The following is a 20846-nucleotide window of genomic DNA, read 5'->3' on the forward strand; positions in this document are numbered from 1 at the left end:
TCATCAAAATGTAGGCAAGTATGAGCAGTCAAACGTCTGTGGCTTATACTTGGCAACAGATCCCAAATCTCCCAACTTTACATCATTAAATTTGTTTCCCTTTAGCCAGGGAAGGAAGGAGAAAGGGATACCATCAGAAATATAACATTGACCAGCATTTATATTATACAAATAAATATGATAGATCCATATTTTAATATGATGATGAATTTATCTTTCCCACATAATTCTAGCCATCTTGAGGGCACTATTTTTTCCAAAACTATTGTATCATACATACAGACATTAAACCAAAATGCAATAATAGTGGGGTAAGCTCAAATCATGTGTACTTTGGTACCAAGTTATATATGATTGCTCATTCTTCCCTACAATGGCGTTATAAAAAAGGCCAAAAGTGATTGATGATATAGTGCCGTTTATTGTGCCCCTTATGTTGGATGGCACTCAGCAAACTACTTAGCTAGTTGAGGATCTTTTGGAATACTAATGGTGTTTATGGTGTAGCTAGATTAAAGAATCCATGATATCGAGTTGCTGATATTGCTCTGCAGGAAAAGAAATCCAATGTCTAAAGAGAAGCTTACAATGGGAACATACAACATGAGAAAAAAAAATAGTAACCTTTTTGGCATCAGGTGCCGAAACGGGAGCATGCATGCGCATGTGCCAGAAACAGGAAGAGCAGCTACCCAGTGCGCATGCACGAGGCGGGCAGCTGCTCTTCCTGTTTCCAGTGCATGCATGCACACCGACCACCTGATCTTCCAGTTTCTGGTGCATGGATGTGCACTGGCCAGCTGTTCTTCGCATGTGCATGTGCACCAGAAACTGGAAGACTAGGTGGCCAGTGTGCATGGACGTGCTGGAAACCAGAAGACCAGCTGGCCGGCGTACTGGAAAGCAGAAGAGCAATGGGCGATGGCTTGCGTGCCCGGAGAGATGGCTCTGTGTGCCACTTCCGGCACATGTGCCATAGGTTCGCCATCACGGTTTTAGGTAATAGAGAATTGAAATGAACTGCAATTGAACATGTTCAGTCAGCAAAATCATACAGCTTACTACTAAAAATATGCAAAATAGAGAAAAAGAAAGTTGCTTTCATAATCAGGAAGAATATAAGAAGAATATTACTTAATTATACTGCAACCAATGATCAAATAACATCAATTAAATGTCATGGACAATTGTTCAATGCTCATGTATGTCAACATTTGGAAAATGTCTAACTTGACAGGTCTGTTCCCCTTCCCCCCACCGCACAAAAGAGAAAAATAGTCTATCTTTGTGGTTCATCTAGGCCACCCTGAACAGTAACACGTTGCAGCAGTGCCAAGGCTGGGCTTGAAATAGAGGCCAGGGCCTCAACTTCAATTCTGGCACCATCAATGCCACTCAAAAAAGCTATCTCGTGCTGTCCCTAAGGTGATCAAAACTTGGGGAACAGTATGATTACCCTGTCACCCAGCACTTCCCAGCATCTGCCATGTGCCATGTACCTTCCAGCAGTGTTCTCTTTCTGTTGACAGGCCCCTGTGGCTGCCTAAGGCTGTTTCAGGCACACAAGACTTCTTTCTTGAGGTGATTTCAGAAAATGTTTTTCTGGACTTCCGGTTCCAGCTGCTGACCCGACGGGCAGGCTCTGCTCGCCCCACGCTCTTCTGGTGGGCCCCCCACCGCTTGGGGGGCACAGGATGCCCCATAGAGGCTCCTGCCGAAGGGGCAGCGTAGCGGGGGATCCCCTGAGTCAGCGGCAGCCGGGGGGCCCCGCATCACCCTAGGCACAGGGAGGCATGATGGGGAGGCGCTGCGGCGTCTTCGGGAGGAGGCAGCTGGAAGAACGTGCGATTTGAAGGACGCGGTTGCTGTGTGGTGAGGCGGAAACTCCCCCCCCCGTTCCCTTGCTTGTTCATAAGAAAAGGAAAGAAAAAACTGCCAGCTGTTTTTAAAGTCGTTTTCAACTTGGCTGGAGAGGCGTGACTGGAGGGAGGGGGGTTTCCCCCCCTCGGACAGGCGGCTTTAAAACCTTTTGCTCTCGGCCCTAGAGGAGGAGGAAGGGAGAGAGCCAACTAATGATTTCACGCCCATAACAAAGGCGGATTTTGGATTTTAACTTTATAAATGAGGTGATGATCTGAAAATTTTGGAAACTTTGGAAACTTTTTGTTATGCCTCTAAACCCCGAAGCTGGCAGGGCAAGATGGCACACTTCCGTTGTCTTTATAAACATTGAAAATTGACTCCACCTATAGAAGTTCAGGCTTCCTGTCTTTGTCCTCTGTGACACTCAGACAAATCTCCGGTTGAATTGCATTTCCCTGGAACAAAGGGCTTTTTTACTCTACTGCCAGAAGTAATTAGAACAATTTCCTCTCTGCTTGGACTCCTAGCCTCCTGAACTCTCTCGGCGGTTTCCCTCCTTAATTTCCTCTCTGTATTGACTTTGAACTTTTACTGCTCAATATAATGCCACCTAAAAGACCACCTCCGGGGAAGCCAGGCTTTGCTGTCTCCACCCCCACATCTACAGTTTCAAGTCCGAGCGGACAACAAACGTTAACATCATTGATGCAGCCTAAACCTGCTGAGACGGACTTTCAACAGATGTTCCAACAAATCTTAAAGGGACAGGAGGACATAAAAAGTGAACTAAAGGAGATGAGCGAACAGCTGAAAGCGAACCAAGACCAGACGAGTAAAAATACACAGAGATTGGATCTTTTGGAGGGAGGGACGGCTGAGATGAGGGGGGAGGTGCAAGGGGTGCAGAAGGGGAATCAGGAGATTGAAATCCACCAAATGAAAACAGAATTTGAAAGAATGTCCAAAATGTAGTGGAGGCAGATGATGAAGATTTAAGGGACATCATGACAAACATCTTGGCTGAATATATACAGAAAGAAAAACAACAGATGGGGTGGGAACTGGATCTGGTTTATAGAGTAAACTCAGCATATGCTAGAACACATAATGTTCCTAGGGAGGTACATGTTAAATTTCTCAGAAAGACCACAAGAGATGAGATTCTGAGTGCACAAAGAGGGCAAGTGTTGAAATATCAAGATAGAGAAATAACCATTCTGAAACAGATCCCCAAGAAAGTGAGAGAGAAAAGAAAAAATTATTCGCAATTAGCCAGAAAGGGGTGTGGTTTAGATGGTTGATGCCTGAAGGTATGCTAATTTTCTGGGAGGATACTAGAGTTAGAATCAACACAATCATAGAGGCTCAGGCCTTTATGGAAAAAAATTAAGCACTCCTAGATATACCTGATGATCTTATACCCGACATACAAGACACGGGAGGGGCCGGAGCTCTGCTGCCGGGGGGAGAAGGGGCAATACCAAGAAAACTCAGATCACAAAAATGAATAAGGAAATCAGCTTTATACAAATTGAAACTTTTATATGAATTTACATGCTGACAAATTACCACTATGTAATATTGAATTATTTGTTTAAATGAATACTATGAGTACGGGGGGCGGGGACACCCTTCACACATTGTAACTGCCAAAATTTGTAACCTACTCCAATACCCTTTTCCTTCTTATTTTTTAAAAAACCAATACAACTTTGTTTAAAAAAAATGTTTTTCTGCATTCTCTCCAGACTCCAAAAACCACACCAAAGCATGCCCCATTCTTATGCAATATTTGGAGTTTCCAAAGATTGCGCAAGTGCACTTACCTCTCACACTTCTGGAAGGTTCAAAAGTCATAAAGGAGCACACCCCATTCTCATGCAACCTCCACAGCCCCCCAAAATATCAAAAATAATTGTTGCCATGAATTGGTAATTGCTGATATGTCAACCAAAATTATGTGTGTCATCTTTGAAGACATATCATAGGTTCCCCATTGTTTCCCATTGATGATTACTCACGTTTATGCTCACAAAACTGATGCAGAAAAAGGGGAGGTTAACAAGTTTTATGGGCACATTCAATTTGAACATTCAATAGAACTTGCAAGCAAGATGTGCTCCTTGTGAACACTAATGTCAAGGTTCCAAATAGCATTCAAAAGTAAATCAGAGTCCGAGGCAAAAGATATCTCAAAGTTCCAATTTATTGAGAGAGCCATATTGGCACATCTGGGAAGCTTCCTAGTTTTCCCACCCAGTTGAAAGTTCAAGATCTTGCCCCACACCCGCAAGTCCATCACATGGTCCAATCTTCCACTGCCATGCTGGCAGTTCCACCCATCCAGTTCCAGCCAGGTGCAGAGACAAAGGAGACCTTGGCTTTCTAGAAAGAATTTTGTTATGGCTACATATCATCCAATTCCGTATAATCTCCCCTCCCATTCTTCCATTTTCCCACAATAGAAAATGCATAGTGGAATAATACAAAGTGTGGCAGGCCTGAGATCCAGATGAAGTATGCAGAGATTGAATTGACTACATCACAGATACAAGGAGGTAGAAGAGCTCAGTTATAAAAACAAAGACTTGGTCACTTTGGTGGGAAGGTAACAACATTCCTTGCACTTTTGGTGTATAGCCATGCCAGCAGCAGAAAATGACTTAGGACAATAGCAATAGTACTTAGACTTATATACTGCTTCTCAGTGCTTTATAGCCCTCTCTAAGCAGTTTACAAAGTCAGCATATTGCCCCCAACAATCTGGGTCCTCATTTTATCCACCTCGAAAGGATGGGAGGCTGAGTCAATCTTGAGCCTGGTGAGATTCCATGTCCCAGCAGAAGTAGTCTGCAGTACTGCATTCTAACCACTGTACCACCGTGACTCAGTATGCTAGCTCCCCCTGTCAATAAATGGAGAGAAGTTTTGACAAGACTGGTCAGGGAAACTTTTACTGCATTCCAATTTCACCACCTCCACACCTATATACATTGACATGTCCCAATGGAGTATGCTGAAATTGAATTGGTACAAGGAGATGGAAGAGCTCAGTTATAAGAACAAAGAGTTGGCCAGGGGCTGACTATCCTATTTAAAAGTAGAACAGAATTGCTTTGCAGCCCTGAATGTCAGAGGTACAGCTGTGTGAAAAAGTCCTGCACGCTTTACAGTTTACAGTTTATGACATTTTTTGGATAGGCCATTGATTTTATCATATTTTATACTAACTGCTATGCAAATATTGTTATGTTTAAATAAATATTGGTGATTTTTAAGTGAAAAGCAGAGGCTTTTTGCAATTTGGTGCTGTTTGGATTTTCTTGCATTTTTTTGCATGCTTACAATGCATGCTTAAAATGACTATGAAAATAGGTTAACCCAGTGGCATAGGTGTTGCAGTTACTAAGGCCGATGCTAGTGTTTTGTTAACATTTTTATTGTTTGTGGCCCTGAAAAGGACCGTTTAGGAAACCAAACATGGTTACTAATATGAAATTGGCCAGCCTTTATTGCTTATCAACTGGCGGCTTCACTTTGGCATAGACTGTATAAGCATTTGCACATGATCTTTGGTGACAATGTGGTGCCAGGCTGCAATAATGTATTTAATCAGCTCCTGCTTGGTCTTTGGATGCTTCTTGCTTATTTCGTAACCAATCTTGGCCCACAAGTTCTCAATTGGGTTCAAATCTGGGCTCTGAGCTGGCCAATCCAGGAGTCAAACACCATGCTTCTTCATCCACTGCTGGACGGACTTGGCTCGATGACAAGGAGCGTTGTCATCCTGGAAGTAAAAGTCCTTCCCTACAAGTTGCTGAGCTGAAGAAAGCATGATCTTTTCCAGGACTTCAACATAATGCTTAGAATTCATGATTCCCTGCATGATTTGTATCCCACCAATACCAGCGATACAGCCCCAGATCATCACATGCAGTGGATGCTTCACAGATAGCTTCAGGCAGTATGGCCTAAATTATTCAGCTGGAAATCTTCTGACATACTTATTGCACTGATTCCAAGTCATGTAGAAATTGCTCTTGTCAAGATGACCTTGGTCCACTGTTCGTTGGTCCACTTGGCATACTTCTTGGCTCACGCACGGTGAGTGTCTGTGAGCAAAGGTTTACTTCAAGCCCTGCAGCCTTTGAGCCCTCTGGCAAGCTGTCTGCGACACACTGTGCTTGTGTACACTTTTATATCACATGTTTCACCTCAAATTCTTGCAATCTGAGGTGAGCTTCCTGCGTTGCAGAGACCGATCTTGCCGTTTTGTCGACTTTCTTGGTCTTCCAGAGCGGAGCCTGTCATCAACTGAACCAATTATTTGGTATTTTTCAACCACTCTGCTCACCGTGGTGTGATGGCATTTCACTCTCTTGGCTATTTCTGTACCAGAGTAACCTTCTTCATGAAGCACATTGAAGCAATGTGGCTGCTCATTACTGGTGAAAGCAAAGGCCTTCATCCTCGTCCGCAGCCAGAGCTAAATTAAATTTCTTGATGCTTTTCATTCTTATTTATAGTCAGAGAGTATGACAACATTGATTGGCTCATAGATTTAGCCTCTGTGTATTTTGATTGGTCAGCCAAAGTTCGCTGCTGATTGGCTACTTTCGATCCTAACATTCTCGAAAATTCAAGTTGTATTTGTTTTAGCATATAAACTCACTCAAAACCTTTAAAAGACTTTGGTTATGTTAATAAATATTATGCATCTCAATCTGACTACAGAAATTTTCATCAAATTACTAATTTTTCCCTTGCCATATGAATGCAGAAATATATTTTTGCCACTGTTTAAATGGAGTGATGCGTGATAATATTGGTAAAATCTAAAATAAATATAACGTCGTTGGTAAGACATCAGTAAGAAAATATCACATCTTAATAAGGTCTTTTTAATATAATTCCATACAAGTACAAAATTGTTTTGAAACAGTTTGGTTTTTGTATTTGTCAATGTAACCTAATTGTATTTAGACTTTTTCTCCACCTTAAAACTTGAATCTTTTGTCAATGTTTCATGTTCTTGAGAAGCCATATTCTTAACAAGCATTTTTGTTTTCTGCATATTTATTTTGAAGCCTGCTAAACCTCCAAAATCATTTAGCTTCTTCATCTAGTGTTTTGAGGTCTTGCAAGAATCTATAACTCAGTCATCAGTGAAAGCTCTTTATTTATAAATTTCTTTTCTGATTTTTATGCCGGTTATGCATTTATCCTCTCAGATACCATTATTCAAAAAGTCCAACACTTGCACAAATAACAATGGAGATAGAGGGCATCCGTATCTCACATTCTTTTGAATATCATATGTTGTAGATAAATCTCCATTAATGATAACATTTGCTTGCTATGATGATTATATCGCATTAACCCCTTGGATAAATTTCCCCCAAAATCCATATCTTCTAAAATTTTAAACATAAAGTCCCAATTTAAGTTATCAAAAGCTTTCTCTGCATCCAAAAATATTAAGCTGCTTGCTTTTCAGTATGAAATTGTAAATATTGAATAACATTCAAAACAGTACTCACCCACTCATTGTCTCTCAATTGTCTTTCTGGCAAAAAAAAGTCAGATTGGCCTTTGTGAATGTAAGACTAGAAATTTCTTCAATCCTTCTGCTAGTATTGCAGTAAAATGTTTATAATTCTTGTTTTAATATTGAAATTGGTGTATATTTTTTTATCCCCAGAACATCTTGACTCTCCTTTGGTAATAACACAATATTAACTTCTTTCCAAGTTTGAGGCGTCTTTACATCCTGTAGTACACAATTCATTATATCCTTAATATAATCCATTATATCCTTTATTAGTTATAGGAGTTTCCCCTCAAAATACTTGTTATACTGGCTTGTGAGGCCATCTGGACCTGGAGTTTTACCCGTTTTCATTTTTTAATAGCTTCTGATATTTCAAAGGTAGTTACTGGAATCACACTGATTCTTTTTGAACTCTCACTACATTTTGCTAGCATCAACCATAGCATCCTTCTGGCCTGCCTGAAGGGATTGATGTTGGGAGGTACAAATTGCAAGGGTTTCCTCCTTTCCCTGAAGTTGGGTTCAGTTGCTGTGGACAAGAGAGATGAAATTGAATCTGAAGCCTTTGGTGGATTGGGTACCTCAGAACTCTGCTGTGTACTCTTTTCCCTTGGGTTTACCATCTACATGAAGGCACTACGTGAAGGAAGTATGCAGTGTGGCACACCAAGGCTCTGTTTTAGGCCCAGTACTCTTCAATACCATGATCAATGTTGTGGATGAGGGAATAGATGGGGAAACTCACCAGGTTTGCAGATGACACCAAGTTGGCAGAAATAGCCAACCCTCCAGAAGATAGGCTTAAGATACAGAACGATCATGACAGATTTGAACATTTGGCCCTATCTAACAAAATGAAATTCAATGGTGAAAAAAGTAAAATTCTACATTTAGGCAAGAAAAATCAAATTCACTAGTATAGGTAGTACCTGACTCAATAATAGTAACTGTGAGAGGGATCTTGGAGTCCTAATGGTCAATCACTTAAATATGAGCCAGTAGAGCGAACACAGTTCTAGGCTGCATTAACAGAGGAATAGAATAAAGATCAAGTAGGACTTCTGGTTGTACCTCTGGCGCCCTTGGAAGCCTGATCTGCAAGCTCTACAGTCAGCTCCGACCTCTCCCTGTCAGAGGGTCCAATTTTGGACAATAGCCACCCTGAAGGGGTGGTGAAGTAAGGTGGGACCACCTGGCAGGTGGAGGAGAACCGCATCTCTCCTCCCTGACTGAGAAAGCCCCCTCATCTGAAGACAAGGAGCAGCGGCAGCCAAAATGGCTGCCATGAAGCTGGAAATAGCCTGAATACCCAAGACTCTGCTGGTGAGGAGAAAGTAAATGGAGTATGATCTGGGTGAGAAAATACTTTTTATTGGAAGTTGACCCCAGAAATCCAAGGAGGAAGCATATTTAAACCTATTTGTTGAAGCTACAAATGGGCACATAGGAAAAATACTGAAGAATTGAAGAAGGAAAAAATTGCTTTTTAAATAATAAATAGAAACTTGGTTCCTCAAAGCTAAAAGGTGTGATATTGAGAGCATTTTAAAATGCTGGAATTAAAATCCCAAATTTCTCCTTACAAACATTACTCAATTATCGGATTTATAATTAAAAAATTATTTGAATAATTGAAAAATAATTGAAATCAAAACTGTTAATAATTTCACAAAGAAGTTGAAGCAAATAGAAGCAAGAGTGACATTTGCTGACGAAAAGGGAAATATGAAAACTTGGAAATAACTATTCAAAAAGACTGGAAATATGTGTTAAATACAGACCTACTCTAAGACCACTTTGGTCTTAGATTTGATTATTAACTAAGGACTTCAGTTAAGAGCCCCTGAACATCATTGAATATTATTTAACATATACGGTAATTTGAAGAGGTTGAAGATCAACCTCCTGATGAATTCAAATTGTTTGGACTGACTATTGATGAGACATTTAAAATTGTGACTTGGAAGTTTTGGCTTTTTGAATTAATGAACTCTGGACAGTGGATTAAAAAAAGAGATTGACCAAACACAGATGCAACATAAGATGGAAGTGAAGAGAACCTAAACAGAATAGAGCTTTTTCAAAGCATTGAGAAAATATTTGATCATGTAGACCAAAAATTGGGAAATTTAATACAAAGAATAATGGACAATGATCAGGACAAGGAAGAAAGAATGGAGCTAACCAGAAGAAACAGAGGGGAAAGTGGTGAGAAATCAGCAAGAAGAAGATAACAAAGATGAGAAGTTGGCAAAATGAATAGTGATTAAGGAACTAAAAAAGGAGGGAAATAATGTAAAAGGTTTAAAAAGGGAATGGGGGAAACAGGAAGAGATCTGAGGAAAAGAGATAGGAAGTAGAATGGATAGTTCTGGAATTAGACAGTGGGAAAGGGTAGAGTTGAGGGGAAAAGTTAGATTGCATAGTCAAATAGAGGGAATAAAAGACCTAATGGACAAATATGGGAGGAAAACTAAAAAGAAAATAAGATTAAAGCTTCGGAAGTGGGTAAAAGATGAAGGATAAGGGAAAATAGAGTAAAATAATATTTTCATGAATATATTTCAGTAATGTGCATTAATATCAGAACTATACAGGTTGGATTATTATTTTAGCAGTGTGATAGATATCAGGATAATATTGTACAATAAAAGGATATGAAGAATAGGAAAAATAGATTTTGAATGACTGTACTACTAAATATATATAAAAATATGAATAACAGTGGAAGGTTAAAATTTAACAATGGGATATTAGGAAAATATATATAAATATATGTTAATCTAAACATGTGTATTAATAATAGAATTATATGGATTGAAGAATTGAAAGAATATGAATAGAAATACCCTAAATGTATAAATGATCGTGATTGATATTAAAACTGTATAAGGAGTTATTGAAAAATGGAAGAATGAAGGATGGAGCTTTGATTTAACTAAGGAAATATGAACAACAAAATAGGTGGAAAAATGTCTTTGAATATTATAATGATATAAAATAGGGATAGAAAATAGTGGGGGGAAATAATAATTATATATTAATATGTTAAGATATACAAAAGGACAGAAAGATGGTTCAGAAAGGAAGGGTGATAATAAAAGACATGTACTGTATTTTTTGCCCTATAAGACTCACTTTTTTACTCCAAAAAAGAGGGTGAAAATCTGGGTGCGTCTTATACACCAAATGTAGCCACCTGGGTCATCTAAAAATGGGGCAGGCAAACACCAGTGAGGAAGAAAGCGATGACAATGACTGCGTGGATCTGTCCTTCCTCATTTCTGATAGCAGCAAAGAAGAGGAATTCTTGGGGTTCGAATAAAAACATTACAGCCTTATTTTTGTTACTTTCACTGTTTACTGACTTTACTGACTGTTAATGAGAGTAAAGATAGTTCTTAATATGTTACATGGTTGACATAAAATTGTTCTTAAACTGCTGTTAACTTTATACAGTTGATATAAAATATTTTACTACAGTATTTGGTTCAGAATCTTTTTTTCCTAGATTTTCCTCCTTTAAAATTGGGTGCGTCTTATAGAGCGAAAAATACGCTATATAAATGTATATAAATAATATGAAACAATGGAAATGAAATGTAATATTTAGGAATAATAAGACTATGTTTATGTGTACTGAAATATATATTACCCAATTACCACACCATTCACACAATGATATGTATAAAGAATATAAGAAAATAAAAATTTGATTAAAAAAAATAATCAAGTTCAAGTAAAGTGTTATCATTTTATAATGCTTTGGTAAGACCACACTTGGAATACAGCATCCAGTTTTGGTTGCCACAATCTAAAAAAGATGTTGTGACTCTAGAAAGAGTGCAGAGAACAGCAACAAAGATGATTAGGGGACTGGAGGCTAAAACATATAAAGAACGTTTGCTAAAATTTGGTATGTCTAGTTTAATGAAAAAAAGGACTAGGGATGACATGATAGCAGTCTAATATCTCAGGGGTTGCCACAAAGAAGAGAGAGTCAAGCTTTTTTCCAAAGCATCTGAAGGCAGGACAAGAAACAGTGGATGGAAACTAATCAAGGAGAGAAGCAACCTACATTGTAGGCACAATTATTAGGCAAGTGAACATTTTAACAATATCATCATTTTTATGCATATTTTTCATCTCCAAGCTGTGTAAATTTGAATGCTTAGTGGATATAAGCATATCAGGTGAAGTATATTTGTGTAATGAGGGACAGTGTTGCCTAGGAAGATCAACATTCTATATCAAGGTGTGCATAATTATTAGGCAACTTTGAGCCAAAAAAGAGATTTAACTGACTCTGAAAAGACAAAAACCTTAAAAGTCTTTCAGAGGGATTTAGCACTCCTGGAATTTGCTAAGATTTTGGGGCATGATCAGAGAACCATCAAATGTTTTGTTGCAAATAGTCAACAGGCTCGCAAGAAACCTGCTGAGAAAAAAAGGCATACATTAACTGCCAAAGATTTGAGAAGAATCAAACGTGAAGCTACAGAACTGCAACCTACTTGGAGTGCCCAGAAGTACAAGTGTTCAGTTCTCTGAGAGATAGCCAAGGTAAAGAACGCTGAAATCTGACCACCACTGAACAAGACATAAAAATTGAAATTGCAAGGCTGGCCAAGAAATATCTGATGACAGATTTTTCAAAGGTTTTGTGGACTGATGAGATTAGAATGCCTAAGACTTCCCCCACCAACACTGAAGCGGCAAGTCACTAGAATATAAACTTGACAGCAAACAGCACTGATTACTAGCACTGATGATGTTATCTAGTTAGGGTAGTGAACCATATGCAAGAAAACAAGCAAGCTCAGTGAGCACCAAGGACACCACATTTCAACCCTGAGCTACAAATATTTTCCTTTATTGTTTTAGTTATATGTGTCCATTTTTTTATATTTGATTTTTTTTTACCCTTAGTTTGTCAAAGAGCTCTTTGTGCAACCATACTAGTCTTTTATGGTGTCTTTTGTTTTTCTTTCTCTGTGGTGGTGTTTTTGCTTGGCCCTTCATTAACTCATTTTTCAGGGTTTCCCAGACAGGAAACAGCGTTTCCCTGTTTTTTTCTTTTAGGATTTCCATCCAGGGAATTATTTCTAGTCTCTCTTTTAGCTTGTTGAAGTTATCTCTTTTACAATCTAAAGCAGTAGTCTCACTTGGTTCATTTCCTTGTGCAGCAGTTGTATTATGGTGAATTCAAGTATAATATGTAGCTCTCCCCTAAAAGTTATTATAACTTCCATTCCCTTAACCATATGGTCCCTATTAGTAAAAATTAAGTCCAGTATAACTGTCCCTTTAGTTCCCTCTTCTACCTTTTTGTGACAAATTTGTCAGCTAGGCACACTTGGAAACCATTTAATCTCCCACTCCCTGCAGAGTTTCTTTCCCAATTAATGTCAGGGTAGTTACAATCCCCCATTACTATAGAGGTGTGTTTCCTGCATACTTCAGCTAACCAATAAGCTGAAACAGAATTCCCCATCTATTTCCTCTAATTGGTTGGCTGGCCTCTAGTACATATGTATATCAAAGTCACTTTTTGGTACTCCCCCTCTCCCTCCCTCCTCCCACATTTCTTTTGTTAGGCCTGTTTCTTTTGAGCAATTTATATACTTCTAATTGTGTATTCCAATCATGGTTGTATCCCACCAAGTTTCAGTAATAGTTACAATTTCATGTTTGCCTTCACATACTAGGATTTCAAGCTCTCCCTGTTTATTCCCTATTGTATGAGCATTGGTATTTAGACATTTGAGCCCTTTATGGTTGACCCCAGTGTTGATACTCTTCTTGGATTTTTTTGTCCTCTGAGTGACATGTTGCCATCAGGCCTTCTCTAGGCATTATTTTTCCTTGTTGTTGTTTCTTCTTTGCTGTATTTTGTTTAAATATAGACTTTTGAATTCCTCATTTTCATGGATGAAACTCCAAGTGGCTAGATGTGCCTCTAGACCAGTGCTTCCCAAAGTGGGCGGTACCGCCCTCTGGGGGGCAGTGAGATGGCTTAGGGGGTCGCTAAGAGGCAAGGGGGCAGCAGGGGGCGCTAAGAGGCAAGGGGGCAGCAGAGGAGTGCTGGAGGTGCCCCCCTCTAGTGAGCCATTTAGAACCAGTTCGCTCACTCACCCCCGCCCATCCAGAAGCTGCTCGATCACTTGCTCGTGCCGCCCATCGGCACTATGCTATTCCTGCCCACCGCTCACTGATTAGCTGGCTCACCAATCGCCCTGCCTGCTTAAGAGCCCTATCTAAACCCAGTTATCTTTTTTTCTGCTTGGCCTTCTATAGATAGGGCTCTTAGAGGCGGGCGGGGCTAGCAAAGTGCAGACGGGCGGGGGGAGCGAGTGATCAAAGAGAGCCCCTTTGCCTCCCTTCACTCCCATTTTGTCTTGATGAGGTTGCTGCAGCTGCCGGGCGCAAACGGACGGAGGTAGCCAGAGCGGCCAGAGAGGGCGAGCAAAGGAGGATCAGGCAGGGTACCGAGGCCCCTTCGGGAGGCGAAGGGGCCTCGGTGCCCTGCCTGATCCTCCTTCGCTCACTCGCTATTTTGCCTGCATGGGGCGCTTCAGCAGAAGCCCTTTGCTGGCAGCCAGACCTCCCCTCCCCAGGGTGATGGGCGGTGGTTTGCGCAGTGCGGCCAGCACTAGGTGGTAAGCTCCCGCCACCGTTCCCACCCCCGCGCCTATGCTTGCAGGCAGCCATGCAGCCCTGTGCTATAAGCAATCCAGGGATCGTTGCAAGGCTGCTGAATCCTAAGGGAGATGTGAATGGAACCAAAATTTGAAAAACAGGTGAAATTCTTTCTGGAGACCAGAAGCAAACACACACACATAGACACAGAGAGAGAGAGAGAGAGAGAGAGAGAGCAAAAGTGTCTGGTTTTGAATATACTCCTCCCTAGTGCTTGAGGAAAAAAAGAGGAACATTTGGATATACATTTTGAATTAACTTGGAAAGAAAATTGCTAAAATCACTTTTAGCTGTGTTCTGCATTAAGGATTCATGTAGTAGCATTTCTTGTTGAATTAGCAGAGTAATATTTACAACAGCCAGCTAAGATAGTTTTATATGTCTTATAATGTGTGTGGGTAGAGGACTTAGGCATACGTGCAATGTTTGCCTGTGATTATATAATAAATTCACAGCTTATACATTTGAATTAGATATTTTTCAATTCATGATAACCTATACTTGATATACTTGTATTCAATACATAAGGTGTTAATTATGTCAATGGAAGAGATAGGAAACTGCATTAGTGATATATATGTCAATGCGTTGATTTGTACTACAAATGTTTAGCTTAAAGAAGTTATAAGGAATCACAAATATGAGTGTGGAAAATGTAATGTAGTTGTGGATGATCCTTTGCATGAGTTGTATTGGGAAAAATTAAAAAAATCATAATAATAATAATTAAAAAAAGAAAATGATTCCCCAAAGAGGTAAAAGGCTACATTTTGCTAGAGTTATTCTTTGCTTCCAAACTGTTGAGAAAGGGGATTGGACTCCATTGTCTATATTTCCCTTTCCATCCCCATGGTTCTTTAGTGAAAATTATAACCCAAGAACATATAGATCTGTTAAAATGTTCCCATTCTCACTTTCCATATTGGGAATCCCTAGGTACCATGCAATAATCTCATCAAATAATTCAAGCAAATATTGGTGACATTGAGCTGAAGCCAAAGTTCAAGAAATCGTACCAAGAGTTTTGGTTACAGAAAGAAATTTCTGATCACTATCCTGCGCTATGGACAGTAGTTAAGAAGATCCTTGTTGCATTTCCAACATCATATTTAGTGGAACGTGGCTTCAGTGTGGTCATCCAACTTCTCTCCAAGCAAAGAAATTGACTCCAGATTACTGAACGTGGTGATTTAAGACTCCTGCTAAGTGACTTAAAACCAGACATTGGAAACTGGTATCACTTTATCAAGCCCATCACATTAAGAATTTACTGAACAGTGAAGTAGTTACTAAATTTTACTAAGTTTACTATGTTACTAGTTACTAAGTTTCTTGATAAATGACTATCAGACTTTGAAAACCTGCTATCACTGGATCATGTTCAACAATTTTGTTGAATTAACATTAACTACAAAGGTTTTTAAATTGGATTTTGAATAAATGTGCAATTAATTGTTACAGTTTTGAATTTTACTGTTACTATCTTCCTTCCATCGTGCAAACCGCCCAGTCACATGACTCCGCCAGCCACGCTCACCAAGCCACACCCACAGAACCGGTCATAAAAAATGAATTCCACCACTGGGTGGGGGGCACTGAGGATCAGTTTGCAGCACCAAGGGGGCGGTGGACTGAAAAAGTTTGGGAACCACTGCTCTAGACTATACACTTTCTCCTCTAGCAATCCCATCAAATTACATTGGATTCAGGTATAATTTGAGGTATAATCCTCCACAGGCAGGAATATAAACATAACATATATCTTGCAGTTCTTCTGCTTTCATAGCATTAAAATACCGTTATGAGTTTCTTTAGAATTAATGTTCCAATGCTTGTGATGTTGGTCAAAGGTCTGCTTCAAATGGTTTGCAACTTCTTCAACTCACCCGGTGCTCATCTATTGGGAGCAATGGGAAAGATGGCCAGAAAACCAGACAAATATCCATTCCATTATAATGCATTTCCATGGAAGCACCAAGGGATCAATATAAGATCTAAATTAATACAATAGTTAAAGAACAAAAGAAGAAGAACTGCACATCGGAGATACATGAAGGCTTCAAGCAAGCCATTGAAGCCTTAAGGAAATAATATCACAGAGGCTCAATGAAGAATGGAAGTCTGTTTCCTCATTTTGAATTTTGATCACAAGAGGTCACTGTTTCCTAAGGAAATTCTCTAAATGAAACTGAAAATGCAGAGCCCCTCCCTTAAAGGGACAGACATCACTGCCAGCAAGATCCACAAGGGAAATATTGAACAACAGAAAAATCTCAACAAGCCAAGATTCAGTCTAAGAACCAGTATGGCTGGGGTAGATGGGCTCTGCTCCTGACACCTTTGAGATAAGGTATTTAGAGAAAAAAAGAAGAGCTTGCTGGTGTTGTGCCTGTGTCTGCAATGCTTACCTGGCGGAAGAGGCTACTGCAACTTCTTCTGCTCCACACCGCCTGGAAAATGGGGAGCGGCCAGCTCCATTATTCTGTGCAGGAGGAGTCTCAGCACGGCACCTTTGTGGGCCGCATTGCCCAGGATTTGGGGTTGGAGGTGAACGAGCTGGTGTCTCGGATGTTCCGGATGCTGTCCAAAGGAGAGAAGGACTATTTTGAGGTAAACCTGCAGAATGGGATCTTGTTTGTAAATTCCCAGATAGACAGGGAGGAGCTGTGTGCCAAAAATGCAGACTGTGTCCTTCATCTGGAGGTGATTGTGGAGAAACCTCTGAGGTTCTTCCATGTGGAGATTGTAGTCAAAGACATGAATGACAATGCTCCCATCTTCTCAGCCAGAGAACAGATCCTGAGCATAGTAGAATTGACAACAGCAGCTGGTACCCGATTCCCGTTAGAGAGAGCATCTGATGCAGATATTGGTACTAACGCTTTGTTAACTTACAAGCTCAGCCCAAGCAACCATTTTATGCTTGATTCAGGAAATGATGAAGATGAGAGTAAATCTGTAGTTCTTCTATTGAAGGTTCCACTTGACAGAGAGGAGAGCCCTGTGCATCATTTAGTACTGACAGCCACTGATAGGGGTGAACCAAAACTCACAGGAACTGTTCAGCTAGTCATCAATGTGCTGGATGTCAATGACAACCCTCCTGTGTTTAACCAATCTGTTTACAGGATAAGGTTGTTAGAAAATACAGCTAGTGGGTCATTAGTTATTGCTCTGAATGCAACAGACTTAGATGAAGGGATCAATAGAGAAATCTCTTATTATTTTAGTAATGAAGTACCTTTACATGTCACAAAGCTCTTTAGTATAAATTCTGATACTGGGGAAATCAGAGTGATTGGAAAATTGAACTATGAAGATATTGAATGCTATGAACTTCAAATTGTAGCAGAAGATAAAGGGAGTTCTTCATTATCAGGACATTGTGAAGTTTTTGTTGACGTATTGGACATGAATGATAATTTTCCAGAAGTATTTGTGAATTCTCTCTTTGTGCCATTGCCAGAGGATTCCACTCCAGGGACTGTGGTAGCTATCCTCAGTGCTTCAGACAAGGATTCTGGAATCAATGGACAAGTAACCTGTGTACTACAGCCTTCTGAGCTGCCTTTCAAAATAGAGTCCACATTCAAGAATTACTACTCCCTGATTGTTGGAGCACCTTTGGATAGGGAGCAGGTGGCTGAATACAGGATAGTTGTGACAGTGGAAGATCAAGGCATTCCACCACTGTCTTCTAGTATCATCCTCTTAGTGCCTATTAGTGACATAAATGATAATGCTCCAGTTTTCAATCAACCATCCTACATAGTCTTTGTGAAGGAGAACAATCCCCCTGGTGCTCACATTTTCACAGTATCTGCCTCGGACCCGGACATAGCTGAGAATGGTCTGATCACCTATTGGATAGATGAGAAGCTCTGGCCATTGTCAAGCTACATCTCTGTACATTCAGAGAGTGGAAAACTTTATGCTCTGCAGTCCTTGGACTATGAGGAGTTGAAACTGCTGGAGTTCCAGGTGAGAGCCAAGGATGCTGGACTTCCCTCCTTATGTGGCAATGCAACTGTTCAAGTCTTTGTGATGGATGAGAATGACAATGCACCTTTTGTGTCAGGATCATCAGAAGAGAACCTGATTTTTTTAGTGGTCCCTCTGATTCCTGGGCATATTGTAGGCAAGATCCATGCCTTGGATGCTGATTCTGGATACAATGCATGGCTAAGGTATGAACTGGTTGAAGAAAGCAATGGTCCGTGGACTGTAGGGCAGTATAGTGGTGAGGTAATTACGAAATATTCTCTGGATGAATCAGAAGGCAGCAAAATCCAGAGTGTGTTGGTTCTTGTGAAGGACCATGGAAAACCTCAATTGTCAGCCACAGCTACCCTGAGTGTGTCACTTGTAACAAGTGGTGAGACAATCAAAACAGATATTAACCACCCCAGGTCAGGGGAAAGCTTTGTGCCCCTGGTGGATTCAATCAACCTCTATCTGATCATTGCCATCTGCTCTGTTTCCAGCCTCTTCTTGCTGGCCACTCTTATCTATGTGTCCCTGCGATGCCACTGTAAGTCAAAGGAATCCATAGTTTATGGCCCTGGCATGGCCACTCTGGTGTGCGCAAGCGAAGTGGGCAGCTGGTCCTATTCCAATCGGCACAGCCACATCCTGGCAGGTGTGAGTGCAGAAGCTGGTGCCAAGAGTGACCTTATGATTTTCAGTCCCAACATTCCTGTTTTTGCAAATAATGGTGAAATTAGGAATGGGACAGAATTGATCCCAGATTCAGCTAAAGAGGTGAGTTTCTGGTTTTGAAGTTGATAGTCATTCAAAATTGTATTTTTGCTTCATCACTTTCGGATCAGTTTTGATATTTCTCTATGTACAATATATTCAGAAAGTATTCAGATCCCATTCACTTTTGTCAATTTTCAATGCTGCAGCCTGATTCTAAAGTTGTTGAAAAACTTTCCCCCCCTCATTAATCTACAGTTGATATCTTATAATGACAAAATGAAAACAGAATTTTAGAAATATCTGTAAATTTATTAAAAAGAAAAAACGGAAATATCACATTGGTATAAGTATTCAGGCCTTTTGCTCAGTGCTTTGTTGAAGCATCTTTGGTAGCAATTACAGCCTAAATCTTTTTAATTATGACATGACAAGCTTTGCACATCTGGATTGGGGGATTTTCTGCCATTGTTCTTTCAAATCCTCACAAGCTCGATCAGGTTGGATGGTGACAGTCAGTGGACAACCATTTTCAGGTCCTCCAGAGCTGTTCAATAGGGTTCAAGTCTGGGCTCTGGCTGGGCCACCCTAGGACATTCACAGACTATTCCTAAGCCACTTCTGCATTGTAATGGCTTTGTGCTTAGGATCATTAGAAGATGACCCTTTGGCCTAGTCTGTGGTCCTGAGTGCTGTGGAACAGATTTTCATTGATGACATCCCTGTACTTTGCTCCATTCAGCTTTCCTCAACCCTGACCAGTCTCAGTCCCTGCTGCTGAAAAACACCCCCACAGCATGATGCTGTCACCACCATGCTCCACTCTCGGGATGGTGTTAGTCAGGTGATGAGTGATGCAGGGTTCCTCCAGATATAACATTTAGAATTGCGACCAAACAGTTCAATCTTAGTTTCATTGGATCAGAGAATCTTGTTCCACACAGCTTGAGAATCCTTCAGGTGCTTTTTTTGCAAACTCCAAGTGGGTTTTCATGTATTTTGCACTGAGCAGAGGCTTCCGTCTAACCACTCTGCCCTAAAGCCCAGTTTGGTGGAGGGCTGCAGTAATGGCTGTTCTTCTGGAAATCTATTCCATCTCCACACAGGATCTCTGGAGCTCAGTCAGAGTGACCATCGAATTTTTGGTCATCTTTCTTACTAATGCCCTTCTACTCGATTGCTCAGTTTTACTGGATGAACAATAAGGTGACCAACCGTCCTCCTTTAGGGAGGACAGTCCTTCTTTTGTAAGTTCTGTCCTCCCTCGAAAAGTGTCCTCCTACATGTCCTCCTTTTCGATATTTGAAGACTAATCTGTTGCGCGTTATGTGACGTATTTGTATTTGACATGACAATTCGTCAAGACTCGGTATAGTGCGGTATAAGACGCGATTATGAGACGCATGCGCTCCGCACGGGAGACCTTGAGAGAGAGCGCCGCATGCAAGTGGCTTCGTTTACTTTTTACCGAAACACAACACGGCACATACGCACACAGTAGACTCACGGCACGTCGGCAATTGAATGACTCACGGTAATTATTTCTTTCTCAGTGAATATTCAATTATACAAAGGTAAGTACAATTCACGTTTTATTAAACAGTTTTTAATGGTGTTTTTTTTACTTCATCGCAAGTATATTGAACAGATATTGAATCTTGTGTTGAATTTTTATCTAAAGAAATGCTAGACATTAAAATAGACGACAATTGTCTCTTTGAAGAAATTAGAAGACTGAATGTATATTTAAATTCTGAAAAATTAATACAATGGGAAAATCAACATGTGTAAATTGATAAAAGATGGGTGGATATTTTCAGCCATTTCAAAAATGAACATATTCCATGTGAACATTTATTTATACTTGTTCAATTAACGTTGTGCTGCCCTGGAACTAATGCAGCAGTTGAAAGAGTTTTTTTTTCAATTGCCAATGATTTTTCGACAAGTGAGAAATCGAGATTGAATGTTGATACTCTACCTACAGCATTTGCCGTAAAATTCAATATGAAGGATATTTCTTGTTCAGATATTT

The 20846-nt window shown here is 40.2% G+C and overlaps 1 protein-coding gene across 1 annotated transcript; it reads left to right on the forward strand.

The window, feature by feature from the left end:
- Positions 1-16368: 16368 nt before the first annotated feature.
- Positions 16369-19688, forward strand: LOC309392169 (protocadherin alpha-5-like; the record flags this gene model as incomplete). Its single annotated transcript, XM_081953174.1, has 3 exons — positions 16369-18300; positions 18598-18874; positions 19608-19688. The coding sequence occupies exons 1-3, from the start codon at positions 16514-16516 to the stop codon at positions 19686-19688; spliced, it is 2145 nt and encodes a 714-aa protein (XP_081809300.1). The 5' UTR covers positions 16369-16513.
- Between the last annotated feature and the right edge of the window lie 1158 nt (positions 19689-20846).

The sequence above is a fragment of the Natrix helvetica genome (assembly GCF_964273705.1).
Source record: "Natrix helvetica genome assembly, chromosome: 4".
Lineage (NCBI taxonomy): Eukaryota > Metazoa > Chordata > Lepidosauria > Squamata > Natricidae > Natrix > Natrix helvetica.